Source organism: Microcaecilia unicolor, chromosome 4 (assembly GCF_901765095.1).
Source record: "Microcaecilia unicolor chromosome 4, aMicUni1.1, whole genome shotgun sequence".
Taxonomy (NCBI): domain Eukaryota; kingdom Metazoa; phylum Chordata; class Amphibia; order Gymnophiona; family Siphonopidae; genus Microcaecilia; species Microcaecilia unicolor.
This window is the reverse complement of record NC_044034.1, coordinates 356,421,994-356,436,445: the sequence shown is the minus strand read 5'-3', so window position 1 is coordinate 356,436,445 and position 14,452 is coordinate 356,421,994. Positions and strand designations below refer to the sequence as shown.

The 14,452-nt window shown below is 46.3% G+C and overlaps 1 protein-coding gene across 3 annotated transcripts in view; it reads right to left on the bottom strand.

Moving 5' to 3' along the window:
- Nucleotides 1–9,003, bottom strand: part of MAP3K15 (mitogen-activated protein kinase kinase kinase 15) — a 223,385-nt gene extending 214,382 nt beyond the window's left edge. For 2 of the 3 annotated variants that reach the window (XM_030202274.1, XM_030202275.1), the window contains exon 1: nucleotides 7,753–9,002. In XM_030202274.1, coding sequence (XP_030058134.1) covers nucleotides 7,753–8,104 — 352 coding nt within the window. In that variant the 5' untranslated portion in view covers nucleotides 8,105–9,002. Of the gene's footprint in view, nucleotides 1–7,752 lie in introns of all 3 variants that reach the window. The other variant, XM_030202273.1, reaches the window with a different exon arrangement.
- Nucleotides 9,004–14,452: the final 5,449 nt, after the last annotated feature.

Genomic DNA, 14,452 nt, shown 5'->3' with positions numbered 1-14,452 from the left:
ATTGCAGAGCATATACAAAAACATGGACTGATGAGACAAAGTCAGCACGGATTTAGTGAAGGGAAATCTTGCCTCACCAATCTAATGCATTTTTTTGAGGGGGTAAGCAAACATGTGGACAATGGGGAGCCGGTTGATATTGTATATCTGGATTTTCAGAAGGCGTTTGACAAAGTGCCGCACGAAAGACTCCTGAAGAAATTGCAGAGTCATGGAATCGGAGGTAGGGTATTATTATGGATTAAGAACTGGTTGAAAGATAGGAAGCAGAGAGTAGGATTGCGTGGCCAGTATTCTCAGTGGAGGAGGGTAGTTAGTGGGGTCCCGCAGGGGTCTGTGCTGGGTCCGTTGCTTTTTAATGTATTTATAAATGACCTAGAGATGGGAATAACTAGTGAGGTAATTAAATTCGCCGATGACACAAAATTATTCAGGGTCGTCAAGTCGCAGGAGGAATGTGAACGATTACAGGAGGACCTTGCGAGACTGGGAGAATGGGCGTGCAAGTGGCAGATGAAGTTCAATGTTGACAAATGCAAAGTGATGCATGTGGGTAAGAGGAACCCGAATTATAGCTACGTCTTGCAAGGTTCCGCGTTAGGAGTTACGGATCAAGAAAGGGATCTGGGTGTCGTCGTCGATGATACGCTGAAACCTTCTGCTCAGTGTGCTGCTGCGGCTAGGAAAGCGAATAGAATGTTGGGTGTTATTAGGAAGGGTATGGAGTCCAGGTGTGCGGATGTTATAATGCCGTTGTATCGCTCCATGGTGCGACCGCACCTGGAGTATTGTGTTCAGTACTGGTCTCCGTATCTCAAAAAGATATAGTAGAATTGGAAAAGGTACAGCGAAGGGCGACGAAAATGATAGTGGGGATGGGACGACTTTCCTATGAAGAGAGGCTGAGAAGGCTAGGGCTTTTCAGCTTGGAGAAGAGACGGCTGAGGGGAGATATGATAGAAGTGTATAAAATAATGAGTGGAATGGATCGGGTGGATGTGAAGCGACTGTTCACGCTATCCAAAAATACTAGGACTAGAGGGCATGAGTTGAAGCTACAGTGTGGTAAATTTAAAACGAATCGGAGAAAATTTTTCTTCACCCAACGTGTAATTAGACTCTGGAATTCGTTGCCGGAGAACGTGGTACGGGCGGTTAGCTTGACGGAGTTTAAAAAGGGGTTAGATAGATTCCTAAAGGACAAGTCCATAGACCGCTATTAAATGGACTTGGAAAAATTCCGCATTTTTAGGTATAACTTGTCTGGAATGTTTTTACGTTTGGGGAGCGTGCCAGGTGCCCTTGACCTGGATTGGCCACTGTCGGTGACAGGATGCTGGGCTAGATGGACCTTTGGTCTTTCCCAGTATGGCACTACTTATGTACTTATGTAGTTCTCGTGTAATCACTTTTTTAAGGAGTCTGTTCAGCAATGAGAATCCAAAGAAAACACGAGAGTCAACTTTTCAGAAACAAGTGGGGGTTCTAAACACAAATAACCCCCTCTCTGGACACAGTGATGGAGTCTGTTCAATACTAAACACCTACTTTGTAGCCACAGACCTGATACCTGTAAGTCCAGTTCTAATAAGCAAGTTCTTAAGATGACAGAACATTAATTCTTTTTCAACCTGAGGCCACTTTGGATTCCACTCAGCTGAAGGAAATCCACCAAATCTCGTCCCATGTACAGGACCACAACACGGCTGACCAGTGTGCGTCCATGACGTCCATTCCCACCAGACCGCTTTCCACCTCCAGGATATGAGCTTTTCCAAAATGCGTTCTCTGTTGTCTATTGAGAAATGCCTTGTCCTTCAAACATGCGGCTTTCCCCCCTGAGCCTGAGTAGAGAGGTAGAGTAGCAGGGGGAAAAAAAACCAGAACGGTAATGTGGACTGCTCCAGAAATCTCTGGGGGTCGCCACTGGCCCCCGGGCCTTGCTTACAGTTTATAGCCCTCTCCTCAAGTCACTTCACAGGCTTCCTATCCGTTTCCGCATACAGTTCAAACTCCTCTTATTGACCTACAAGTGCCTTCACTCTGCAGCTCCTCAGTACCTCTCCACTCTCATCTCTCCCTACATTCTTCCCCGGGAACTCCGTTCACTGGGTAAATCTCTCTTAGCTGCACCCTTCTCCTCCACTGCTAACTCCAGACTCTGTTCCTTTTATCTTGCTGCACCATATGCCTTGAATAGACTTTCTGAACCAGTAGGTCAAGCTCCATCTGTGGCCGTCTTCAAATCTAAGCTAAAAACCCACCTTTTTGATGCTGCTTTTAACTCCTAACCCTTGTTCACTTGTTCAGAACCCTTATTTTATCATAGTCTTACCGAATGATATGCCCTTTCCATGCTTCCTGTCTCTTACCACAACTCTTCTGTACTGTATTGTAATTTTTATTAATCCTATCTATGTAAGCCACATTGTGCCTGCATGTGTGGGAAAATGTGGGGTAGAAATGTACTATAAATAAATAAATAAATCCTCACTTTAATATTCCCTTATCTCTTGTTTGTCCTGTTTGTCTGTCCTAATTATATTGTAAGCTCTGTCGAGCAGGGACTGTCTCTTCATGTTCAAGTGTACAGCGCTGCGTACGTCTAGTAGCGCTATAGAAATAAGTAGTGGTAGTAGTAGTCTTTAGGATTCCGGAATCTTGCTATTCTTTGGGTTCCGGAATGTTGCTACTCTTTAGGATTCCGCACAGAATCTTGCCACTCTTTGGAATTCCGGAATCTTGCTACTCTTTGTTCTTATCCCTTATCTGTCCTGTTTGTCTGTCCTAATTAGATTGTAAGCTCTGTCGAGCAGGGACTGTCTCTTCATGTTCACGTGTACAGCGCTGCGTACGTCTAGTAGCGCTATAGAAATGATAAGTAGTAGTAGTAGTCTTTGAGATTCCAGAACCTTGCTACTCTTTGGGATTCTGGAATCTTGATACTCTTTGGGATTCCGGAATCCTGCTACTCTGGCCTTTTTGTCTGTTCTGATTAGATTGTAAGCTCTGTCAAGCAGGGACTGTCTCTTCATGTTCAAGTGTACAGTGCTGCGTATGTCTAGTAGCGCTATAGAAATGATAAAAAGTAGTAGTCTTTGGGATTCCGGAATCTTGCTACTCTTTGGGATTCTGGATTCTTCCTACTCTTTGTCCTTATCTGGCCTGTTTGTCTGTTCTGATTAGATTGTAAGCTCTGTCAAGCAGGGACTGTCTCTTCACGTTCAAGTGTGAAGCGCTGCGTACGTCTTGTAGTGCTATAGAAATGATAAGTAGTAGTAGTCTTTGGGATTCCGGAATCTTGCTACTCTTTGTCCTTATCCCTTATGTGTCCTGTTTGTCTGTCCTAATTAGATTGTAAGCCCTGTCAAGCAGGGACTCTCTCTTTATGTTCAGTGTACACTATAGAAATGATAAGTAGTAGTAGTACTCTTGGGGATTCTGGAATCTTGCTACTCTTTAGGATTCCGGAATCTTGCTACTCTTTGGGATTCCGGAATCTTGCTACTCTTTGTCCTTATCCCTTATCTGGCCTGTTTGTCTGTCCTGATTAGATTGTAAGCTCCTATTTTGCTTTTTACCTATGATCTGCTCAGAGCTTTTAAGCCGGCCCTGGATTTTCTGAGAACCCTATTCTAATATTTTAGCGGCCCTGCAGCAGCGAGCACAAAGGCTAGAATGAGGGACTTCAAACAGATTCAAAAATCAGGCCTGGCCCAATAGACTCTCTCTCTTGGTACTGGGAAACAGCAGCTCTGCCTATTTCCAAGGGGCCGTTTGCTGAGAAGGAAAAAAGAATCCCCTGACTGGCTCTGGGCTCCAGTTAGATATAGGGAAACAGCAGCTCTGCCTATTTCCAAGGGGCCGTTTGCTGAGAAGGAAAAAAGAATCCCCTGACTGGCTCTGGGCTCCAGTTAGATATAGGGAATACCATGCAATTTACTTTCATGCTGAATATGACTGAAGTGTTTTGCTGACTGCTGCTGGCATTACTCCTGTCCGGGCTTTGGCACTGAATATCTAGCTTTGCAGAGCTGGCTAACACATAGCCGGTTACATAGTAACATGGAGGGGCATAACTGAACGGCGCCGGCCATCTATATGGCCGGCGCCGCAAAGAGCAGTCCCGAACCGTATTATCGAAAAAGATGGCCGGCCATCTTTCGTTTCGATAATACGGTTGGGGCCGGCCAAATGTCAGAGATGGCTGGGTTTGAGATGGCTGGCATCGGTTTTCGCCTATAATGGAAACCGATGCCGGCCATCTCAAACCCGGCCAAATCCAAGGCATTTGGTCGTGGGAGGAGTCAGCATTTGTAGTGCACTGGTCCCCCTCACATGCCAGGACACCAACCGGGCACCCTAGGGGGGACTGTAGTGGACTTGAAAAATTGCTCCCAGGTGCATACCTCCCTTACCTTGTGTGCTGAGCCCCCCAAACCCACTCCTCACAACTGTATACCAATTACCATAGCCCTTATGGGTGAAGGGGGGCACCTACACGTGGGTACAGTGGGTTTGGGGGGGGGGGGGTTGGAGGGCTCCCATTTACCACCACAAATGTATCAGGTAGGGGGGGAATGGGCCTGGGTCCACCTGCCTGAAGTGCACTGCACCCACTAAAAACTGCTCCAGGGACCTGCATACTGCTGTCATGGAGCTGGGTATGACATTTCAGGCTGGCATAGAGGCTGGAAAAAAATAATTTTTAAAATTTTGGGAGGGGTGGGAGGGGGTTGGTGAGCACTGGGGGAGTAAGGGGAGGTGATCCCCGATTCCCTCTGGTGGTCCTCTGGTCATTTGGGGAACTTTTTGGAGGCTTGGTCCTAAAAACAAATGGAGCAAGTGAAGCTGGCTAAGTGCTCGTCAGAGCCGACCTTCTTTTTTCCATTATCGGCCAAAGGCGGCCATTTCTTAACCACACCCCCGTCCCGCCCTCGGTACACTGCCGACATGCCCCCTTCAACTTTCGCCAGCTCCGCGACGGAAAGCAGATGAAGCCGGCCAAAATCGGCTTTCGATACCAATTTGGCCGGCTTCAGGAGAAGGCCGGCCATCTCCCGATTTGTGTCCGAAGATGGCTGGCCTTCTCCTTCAAAAATAAGCAGGATAGTAACACAGTAGATGACGGCAGAAAAAGACCTGCATGGGCCATCCAGTCTGCCCAACAAGATAAACTTATATATGCTACTTTTTGTGTATACCTTACCTTGATTTGTATCTCCCATTTTCAGGGCTAGCCCCGTCTCCCAACCACCAGCCCCACCTCCCGCCACTGGCTCTGCCACCCAATCTCAGCTAGGCTTCTACAGTAACAAAGTTACGTGTGATATTCAGCGCTTAACTGGCTATGGGTTACCGCATAAAGACTGCACTGACTTTTACACGGTCCTATTTATGCAGCTAACCTGACCAGTTAAGTTCTGAATATCAGTACTTAACTGGCCAAGTGCAGACTCCACCCAGGAACACCCCCAAAATAGATGGGTATCACACAGGCACTAACCACTAATTTCCAGTAGTGATAACCAGTTAAGAGCTGCTGAAAATTAGCGGATAGTTGGCTGCCAGTGATAAGTGTGCATGATATAGCTGAATGAGTATGAGTGACAGGGATGAGGGTATATATATATATATATATTGCAGAGTGAATGCTTGTGATGAGTGCATGTTATATAGCTAAGAGCGAGAGTGAATGCTTGTGATGAGTGTGCGATACCCTTTAGTGTAAGTACATAAGTAATGCCACACTGGGAAAAGACCAAGGGTCCATCGAGCCCAGCATCCTGTCCACGACAGCGGCCAATCCAGGCCAAGGGCACCTGGCAAGCTTCCCAAACGTACAAACATTCTATACATGTTGTTCCTGGAATTGTGGATGTTTCCCAAGTCCATTTAGTAATGGTTTATGGACTTGTCCTTTAGGAAACCGTCTAACCCCTTTTTAAACTCTGCCAAGCTAACCGCCTTCACCATGTTCTCCAGCAACGACTTCCAGAGTTTAATTATGCGTTGGATGAAGAAAAAAATTTTCTCCAATTTGTTTTAAATTTACTACACTATAGTTTCATCGCATGCCCCCTAGTCCTAAGGGTGAGCACCTATGATACAGTTGAGAGTGGTGTGAATGCTTGTGAAATCCTTGCGAACGTTTGTGATGAGTGTGAGAGATATACCTAAGAGGGAGTGTGAATGCTTGTGATCAGTGTGTGATATTCATAGGAGTTTGCGCGTATGCAATATATCTGAGAGTTTTACTTGTGTGTGAAATACGTGAGTGTGTTTGTGATATATCTGAGAATCAATATGAGTGCTTGTGATCAGTGTGTGTAATATCACATAGTGCAAATGCTTGTAATGAGTGTGTATGTTTATGTTAATGAGGTATCACCAATTCTGACAAAGGTCTCAGTGGTTTACAACCACAATGTAAAAGAAACGCCACAGTAAACAGGACAGCGAATGTGATATACTTGACAGCATGAGTGTTTGCAATATATCTGAGTGAATATAAATGTTTGTGATAAATGCGTGTGATAAATCAGTTTGAATCTAGTGACAAGTGCTTGTGATATAGTTGACACTGAGCATGAGTGTGAATGTTTATGAGATACCTGAGCCCCGAGTATGAACGTTTGGGATAAGTGTGTATGATATTCCTGAGTAAGTGTGAATGCATATGAGTGTGAGTGTGTGTGAACACCTGTGATATTCTTGAGAGCATGAATGTTTATGATACATCTGAGTGTGAATGCTTGTGATGAGCATGCGTGTTTTGTGATATACCTGAGTATTTGTGATATATCAGTGTAAGTCTAGTGAAGAATGCTCGTCATATACTTAAGAATGAGTGTGCATGATACATCTGAGCGTGACTGTAAATGCTTGTGATCAATGCGTGTTACATCCCTGGGACTGAATGTGAATGCTCATGATGACTGCCTGTCATACTCCTTAATGATTGTGTATGTACTAGTTCCTGAGTGTGTGTTCCAGCTGTCTCTGTCATAAGAATAGCCATACAGGGTCAGACCAATTGTCCATCTAGCCAGGGGCCAATTCAGGTCACAAGTACCTGACAGAATCCCAAATAGTAGAAAGAGTCATGCTTCTGATCCCAGGAACAAGCAGTGACATATATATATATATAGCAAGCAGACTATGGACTTTTCCTCCAGGAACGTGTCCAAACTTTTTTTTTTAGTCTTAATATTTTTATTGATTTTGTAATAAAGAGAGAACATTAATAACAATTGTACTACAATATGATATTTAAATTGAGTTAAAATAAAAAAAGACACCTTAAAGTATGTAAGCAGTATAAAATTCATGCATGTGACACAGATGGTAATAATATACATGAAGAAAAAAGAAAAATTACAATATACACCTCTCACTTCACATCTTCAAAACAGGATATCAATGGAGCCCATTTTTCTTTATACAAAGCATATCGAGATGTTTTTTAAGCAAAATATGTTTCATATTTATTTATTTATTTATTTGCTGCATTTATATCCCACATTTTCCCACCTATTTGCAGGCTCAATGTGGCTTACAATATAATACAACAACAATCACATTAATGGGATAAGGAAATCTGAATATAGAAAACAAATAAGGTGCATCAATTCCACCATTCTTGATAAGTAGCTTGTTAGAGTTTTGAGTGACAACAAATCCTTCCTCCTATTTGCTTGTTGTATTTCCACGTAACTTTCTTTGTACTTTTGAAACTTTTACCCCCCTCACCTGCATCGTAGAAGGTGTCCAGCACTGCCGTCTCGCCGAAGTCCAGCTCTCCGAAGTTCAGGCTGCTGAGCTGGGCAGCCTCGGCCTCGCATGCCCGCAGCAGGCACTGCAGCGCCCCCGCCTCGGGGCTGCCCCCCAGACCGGACTTGAGACTGTCATTGAGGACATAGACCACACGCAGGGCGCGGCGGCGGAACCCCCCGGGGCAGTGGACGCCCTCGCCGCTGCCCCCGGCCGCCAGCGCTTCGGTGCCCCCGGCCGCCAGCGCTTCGGTGCCCACCCCGGCCGGCGCCAGCTCCCTAGCGCTGCCCGCTTCCGCCGCGGCCGCTAGGGGGGCGCTGCTGCCCTCCATCTCCAGCCGGTTCCTCAGCGCATGGGGAGCCGCAGACGGGCACAGCAGAACCAGCGGGGGCAATGCGGAGTGGGTGCCCGCTTCCCCTCCCAGGACTGCGGGGGCGAAGAGGAGCGGAATGTCCGCTCCCCCCCGACCCGGGACTGGCAGCTAATTCGCAATGGGACTCTTCCCTTTCCGGACGGTGGGAAAAGTTAGACGCACAAGTGAACCGGCGCCAAGAAATCCCGAGACTGCCTTTGCACGCAAGGCAGGTCTCGGAAAGGCGCCGCCACCGCCGGAAGATCCCGCCCTGCTGCTGAGCCCCGGCTGGGCTCGGCCTGACAGAAGAGCTTCTGCTGCTGGAAGTGAAAGCGGAGCGGACGCCTACGCTCAGTCCCTGTCCCGGAGAGCTGCCCGGCGCTTTTCAGGCGACCCGGCGAGGCTGCAGTGACGGAGCTGCACCCTGGCACCTCCTCCAACAACCCCCAGGGGCACCGGACGGGAGGAGGGCAGAGAAAACAGAAACAGCAGGGACACACACCAGGCGAGAAACAGCCACACGGTGTGCGAGTGGCAGCGAGTGGCCCACGGATTATGAATATGGACACGAAAAGCAGGAGGGACGATTCAGAGCTCCAGAAATATTTAAAAGCTAGACTGGGTGGGGGGTGGGCTAAGGTTAAAGCCCTACATCATCTGGCGTCATTTGCACAGACTGACAACCCCGACTTGCGCCCTATAGAAAATACGGATGTTTATGATATACCGCCTTTCTAATTAAAATCAAAAGCGGGTGATGTTTGTCTTCAAAATATTCCAGGCTGACTCACTGAGTTTTGTCCCTGCACTGAAAAGGGTCCGAAATCACTTTGGTGCCTTCAAAAGCCTTTGCTTTCAGCATTAGAAATGTTAATTTTTGGGGGGGTGGGGGAGTGATTTTTGTGACCTCAGCACTATAACAAAATCAAGTGGAGTGGCCTAGTGGTTAGGGTGGTGGACTTTGGTTCTGAGGAACTGAGTTCAATTCCCACTTCAGGCACAGGCAGCTCCTTGTGACTCTGGGCAAGTCACTTAACCCTCCATTGCCCCATGTAAGCCGTATTGAGCCTGCCATGAGTGGGAAAGCACAGGGTACAAATGTAACTAAACTAAAATAAAATAAAAATTTCTGGAGCAATCCAGTTGTGAAGTTTGGTGGGAGGTAGGTATGTTGTGTACATTTCAGAGCCTTAGCTCTGTCTTTTCAGTAGAAAGGGAAGGTGATGTGTCTGAGACAAGAAACAGGGGCAGAAGTGATTGTGAAATGATCACAAATCCATTTACAGAGCAGGAAGTGTTTACACACATTAACAGAGATAATGGCACAGGGCAGATGGCGTCCTCAGAGATCTCAGCCAGGTGCCCATTGCACCCCTCGGGGCTCTGCTCCATTTGTCCTTGGAAACAGGGCAAGTTCGGAGGGTAGAATCCTGTGGGGAATATTTAAACCACTTTGGCTGTATCACAGAAAGTAACATAAGTTACAGTTAAGTCACTTATGGTCCGCTAATATACCATATCAAATAGTTCACAGCCGGTTATAGCAAGACAATAAGACACAATTCATGTAAGATGTCACAATTTGGCAAGGAATAAAGATCAACTCATTCTTAAAGCACCTGATATGCAAATAAACCTGATAAAAGTTTCTTGGAAGTGAAACTATTGAAAACCTATTTATTTAAGAAAGCTTACAATAACAACTCCTCATAAATTCAAATTAACAAAACGCAATTATACAACATGTATTCTCTATATCTCAACTGTTTTGCTAATTATCTTGATTTCCAGTTTAATGATCCTAATTGTTCTAACTTCCAGGTGCTGGGACTGAACCAAGCTCCTACTAAAAGGACAGGTTTATTCTGACCCCTAAATTCCATACTTCTCAAATTGACTGACGTTAGGTGAGAAACCTTCCCTTTGCCCCAACTATGTATTTCTCCTTTCCGGAACTGGTAATCACCACTTGCGGAATTACGTAAGCCACATTGAGCCTGCAAATAGGTGGGGAAATGTGGGATACAAATGTTATAAATAAATAAATACCTCGGGGACCCTTGTCACCTCTCGCTTAGACTACTGCAATCAGCTTCTTGCTGGCCTCACACTTAGTCACCTCTCCCCTCTCCAATCGGTTCAAAACTCTGCTGCCTGTCTCGTCTTCTGCCAGGGTCGCTTTACTCATACTACCCCTCTTCTCAAGTCGCTTCACTGGCTCCCTATCCGTTTTCGCATCCTGTTCAAACTTCTCCTACTAACCTATAAATGTACTCACTCTGCTGCTCCCCAGTATCTCTCCACACTCGTCCTTCCCTACACCCCTTCCCGTGCACTCCGCTCCATGGATAAATCCTTATCATCTGTTCCCTTCTCCACTACTGCCAACTCCAGACTTTGCGCCTTCTGTCTCGCTGCACTCTACGCCTGGAATAAACTTCCTGAGCCCCTACGTCTTCCCCATCCTTGGCCACCTTTAAATCTAGACTGAAAGCCCACCTCTTTAACATTGCTTTTGACTCGTAACCACTTGTAACCACTCGCCTCCACCTACCCTCCTCTCCTCCTTCCCGTTCACATTAATTGATTTGATTTGCTTACTTTATTCATTTTTTGTCTATTAGATTGTAAGCTCTTTGAGCAGGGACTGTCTTTCTTCTATGTTTGTGCAGCGCTGCGTACACCTTGTAGCGCTATAGAAGTGATAAATAGTAGTAGTAGTAGTAGACTTGGAAAAGTACATAAGAGCTGCTTGCAAGTACTATAACATCATCCTGTTAATGAATAATGCACCAGAGAAATCATATGTTGTGGTTGTATACCCTGGGTTATCTTCCACAAAAGACATCCTAATTTAAAAATGGTCCTCGCCTCAACTTTAAGCCAATGAATTTTAATAAAACAACCCGTAATTTTATCTGATTTCTCACGCGAGAAGATTAAGCGAACGACAAAATTCTGGGTAGTCTGGATTTTCTTCAGCAAATATTTTGGCAGCCCCAGGTAGACAATGTTGCAATAATCCACGTTGCTGAGAATCAGAGACTGCACCACCAGTCAAAATAATTCTACTGGTAGATATTTACCAATAGCTGGTAACCTTCTCATAGTATAGAACGAACTTTTAATTAGTGACTTTATCTGTGGTTCCATGGAAAGGTTATTATCCAGGGTAATACCTAAACTTTTAATAGATTGGCCTAAAATGAAATATTCCCCATCTATTATCAGATTTGATATCAAATCAAATTCAAACACGCGTGGGATAAACATAAAGGAATCCTGTTCAGAAGGAATGGATCCTAAGGAGATGGGAAGGTGGTAGATCGAGAGGACATGAAATGAGATTGAAGGGGGGCAGACTCAAGAAAAATGTCAGGAAGTATTTTTTCACGGAGAGAGTAGTGGATGCTTGGAATGCCCTCCCGCGGGAGGTTGTGGAAATGAAAACGGTAACGGAATTCAAACATGCGTGGGATAAGCATAAAGGAATCCTGTGCCGAAGGAATGCATCCTCAGGTGCTTAGTCAAGATCGGGAGGCGGGGCTGGTGGTTGGGAGGCGGGGATAGTGCTGGGCAGACTTATACAGTCTGTGCCAGAGCTGGTGGTGGAAAGCGGGACTGGTGGTTGGGAGACAAGGATAGTGCTGGGCAGACTTATACGGTCTGTGCTAGAGCCGGTGGTGGGAGGCGGGGATGGTGCTGGGCAGACTTATATGGTCTGTGCCAGAGCCGGTGGTGGGAGACAGGGATAGTGCTGGGCAGACTTATACAGTCTGTGCCAGAGCCGGTCGTGGGAGGCAGGGATAGTGCTGGGCAGACATACGGTCTGTGCCAGAGCCGGTGGTTGAGAGGCAGGGCTGGTGGTTGGGAGGTGAGGATAGTGCTGGGCAGACTTGTACGGTCTGTGCCAGAGCCAGTGGTGGGAGGCGGGGCTGGTGGTTGGGAGGCGGGGATAGTGCTGGGCAGACTTACACGGTCTGTGCCCTGAAAAGGACAGGTACAAATCAAGGTAAGGTATACACAAAAAGTAGCACATATGAGTTTATCTTGTTGGGCAGACTGGATGGACCATGCAGGTCTTTTTCTGCCGTCATCTACTATGTTACTATCCAGCTTATAATCGAACGAGAAAAACGCCCAAGTTCCGACCTAAATCGGGAGATGGGCGTTTATCTCACAAAAACGAATAAAGCGGTATAATCGAAAGCCGATTTTGGACGTTTTCAACTGCACTCCGTCGCGGATGCGGACAAAGTTGATGGGGGCGTGTCAGAGGTGTGGCGAAGGCGGAACTGGGGCGTGGTTATCTGCCGAACAGAGATGGGCGCATTTCACAGATAATGGGACAAAAGTATGCGTTTTTAGCTAGAATTTAGGGCACTTTTCCTGGACCCTGTTTTTTCACGAATAAGGCCCCAAAAAGTGCCCTAAATGACCAGATGACCACTGGAGGGAATCGGGGATGACCTCCCCTGACTCCCCCAGTGGTCATAAACCCCCTCCCACCACAAAAAATGATGTTTCACAACTTTTTATTTTGACCCTCAAATGTCATACCCACCTCCCTGGCAGCAGTATGCAGGTCCCTGGAGCAGTTGTTAGGGGGTGCAGTGGACTTCAGGCAGGTGGACCCAGGCCCATCCCCCCCCTACCTGTTACAATTGTGCTGCTTAATGCTTAGTCGTCCAACCCCCCCCCCCGAACCCACTGTACCCACATGTAGGTGCCCCCCTTCACTCCTTAGGGCTATAGTAATGGTGTAGACTTGTGGGCAGTGGGTTTTGAGGGGGATTTGGGGGGCTCTACACACAAGGGAAGGGTGCTATGCACCTGGGAGCTCTTTTACCTTTTGTTCTGTTTTTGTAAAAGTGCCCCCTAGGGTGCCTGGTTGGTGTCCTGGCATGTTAGGGGGACCAGTGCACTACGACTCCTGGCCCCTCCCACGAACAAATGCCTTGGATTTATTCGTTTTTGAGCTGGGCGATTTTATTGTCCATTATCGCTGAAAAGCAAAAACGCCCAGCTCACAACTTGGCGAATAAAACATGGACGTCTAATTTTTTCGAAAATACGCTTGGGTCCGCCCCTTCACGGACCCGTTCTCGGAGATAAACGCCCATGGAGATAGGCGTTTCTGTTCGATTATGCCCCTCCATGTAGTTTTATCTCTGTTCAATTTCAAATAATGGAAATTCATCCAGTTTGTGATTATAGAAAAGCAATAGGAAGCATCATTATGCAAAGTCTGTTAACTACTACTACTACTTAGCATTTCTATAGCGCTGCCAGGGTTACGCAGCGCTGTACAAGTTTAAACATGGGGAAGGATGGTCCCTGCTCAAGAGAGCTTACAATCTAAAGGTTCCCAAACCTTTTCAGTTCACGGCACCCTTGGTGTCCGAGCAATTTTTCGCGGCACCTTCCCCCCCAACCACATAGATCTCTGCACCACCCCCTGGCCACATAGGTCTCCCTTTCCTTGCAGCCCCCTCCTCTCACTCCAGCACACCTCTCCTCCCTGAGACCTCTCTATTCCCTGCAGCCCCCCTCCTCCCATAAATCCAGCACACCTCGCCATTCCCTGCAGAACATAGGAGCCAACTTTTCAAAATGATTGGGGGTGCTGAAATTTTTTATTTTTACAGGTGGTGCATTCCCCCTCCCTCTCCCCCTCTCCCTCAGTTTCACTAAAACACACATGCTGGATGTGAGGGGAAGATTTTCAAAAGGTGATTGACAGAGTACCTCATGAAAGACTCCAGTGGAAATTGGAGAGTCATGGGATAGGAGGTAGTGTCCTATTGTGGAATAAAAACTGGTTAAAAGATACAAAACAGAGAGTAGGGTTAAATGGTCAGTATTCTCAATGGAGAAGGGTAGATAGTGGGGTTTCCCAGGGGTCTGTGTTGGGACTGCTGCTTTTTAACATATTTATAAATGACCTAGAGATGGGAGTAACTAGTGAGGTAATTAAATTTGCTGATGACACAAAATTATTCAAAGTCGTTGAATTGCGGAGGATTGTGAAAAATTACAAGAGGATCTTACGAGACTAGGAGACTGGGCATCCAAATGGCAGATGATGTTTAATGTGAGCAAGTGCAAAGTAATGCATGTGGGTAAGAGGAACCCGAATTATAGCTACGTCATGCAAGGTTCCACGTTAGGAGTCACCAACCTTGAAAGGGATCTAGGCATCGGCGTCGATATGTTGAAACCCTCTGATCAGTGTGCTGCTGCGTCTAAGAAAGCAAATAGAATGTTAGGTGTTATTAGGAAAGGAATGGTAATCAAAAATAAGGATATTATAATGCCTTTGTATTG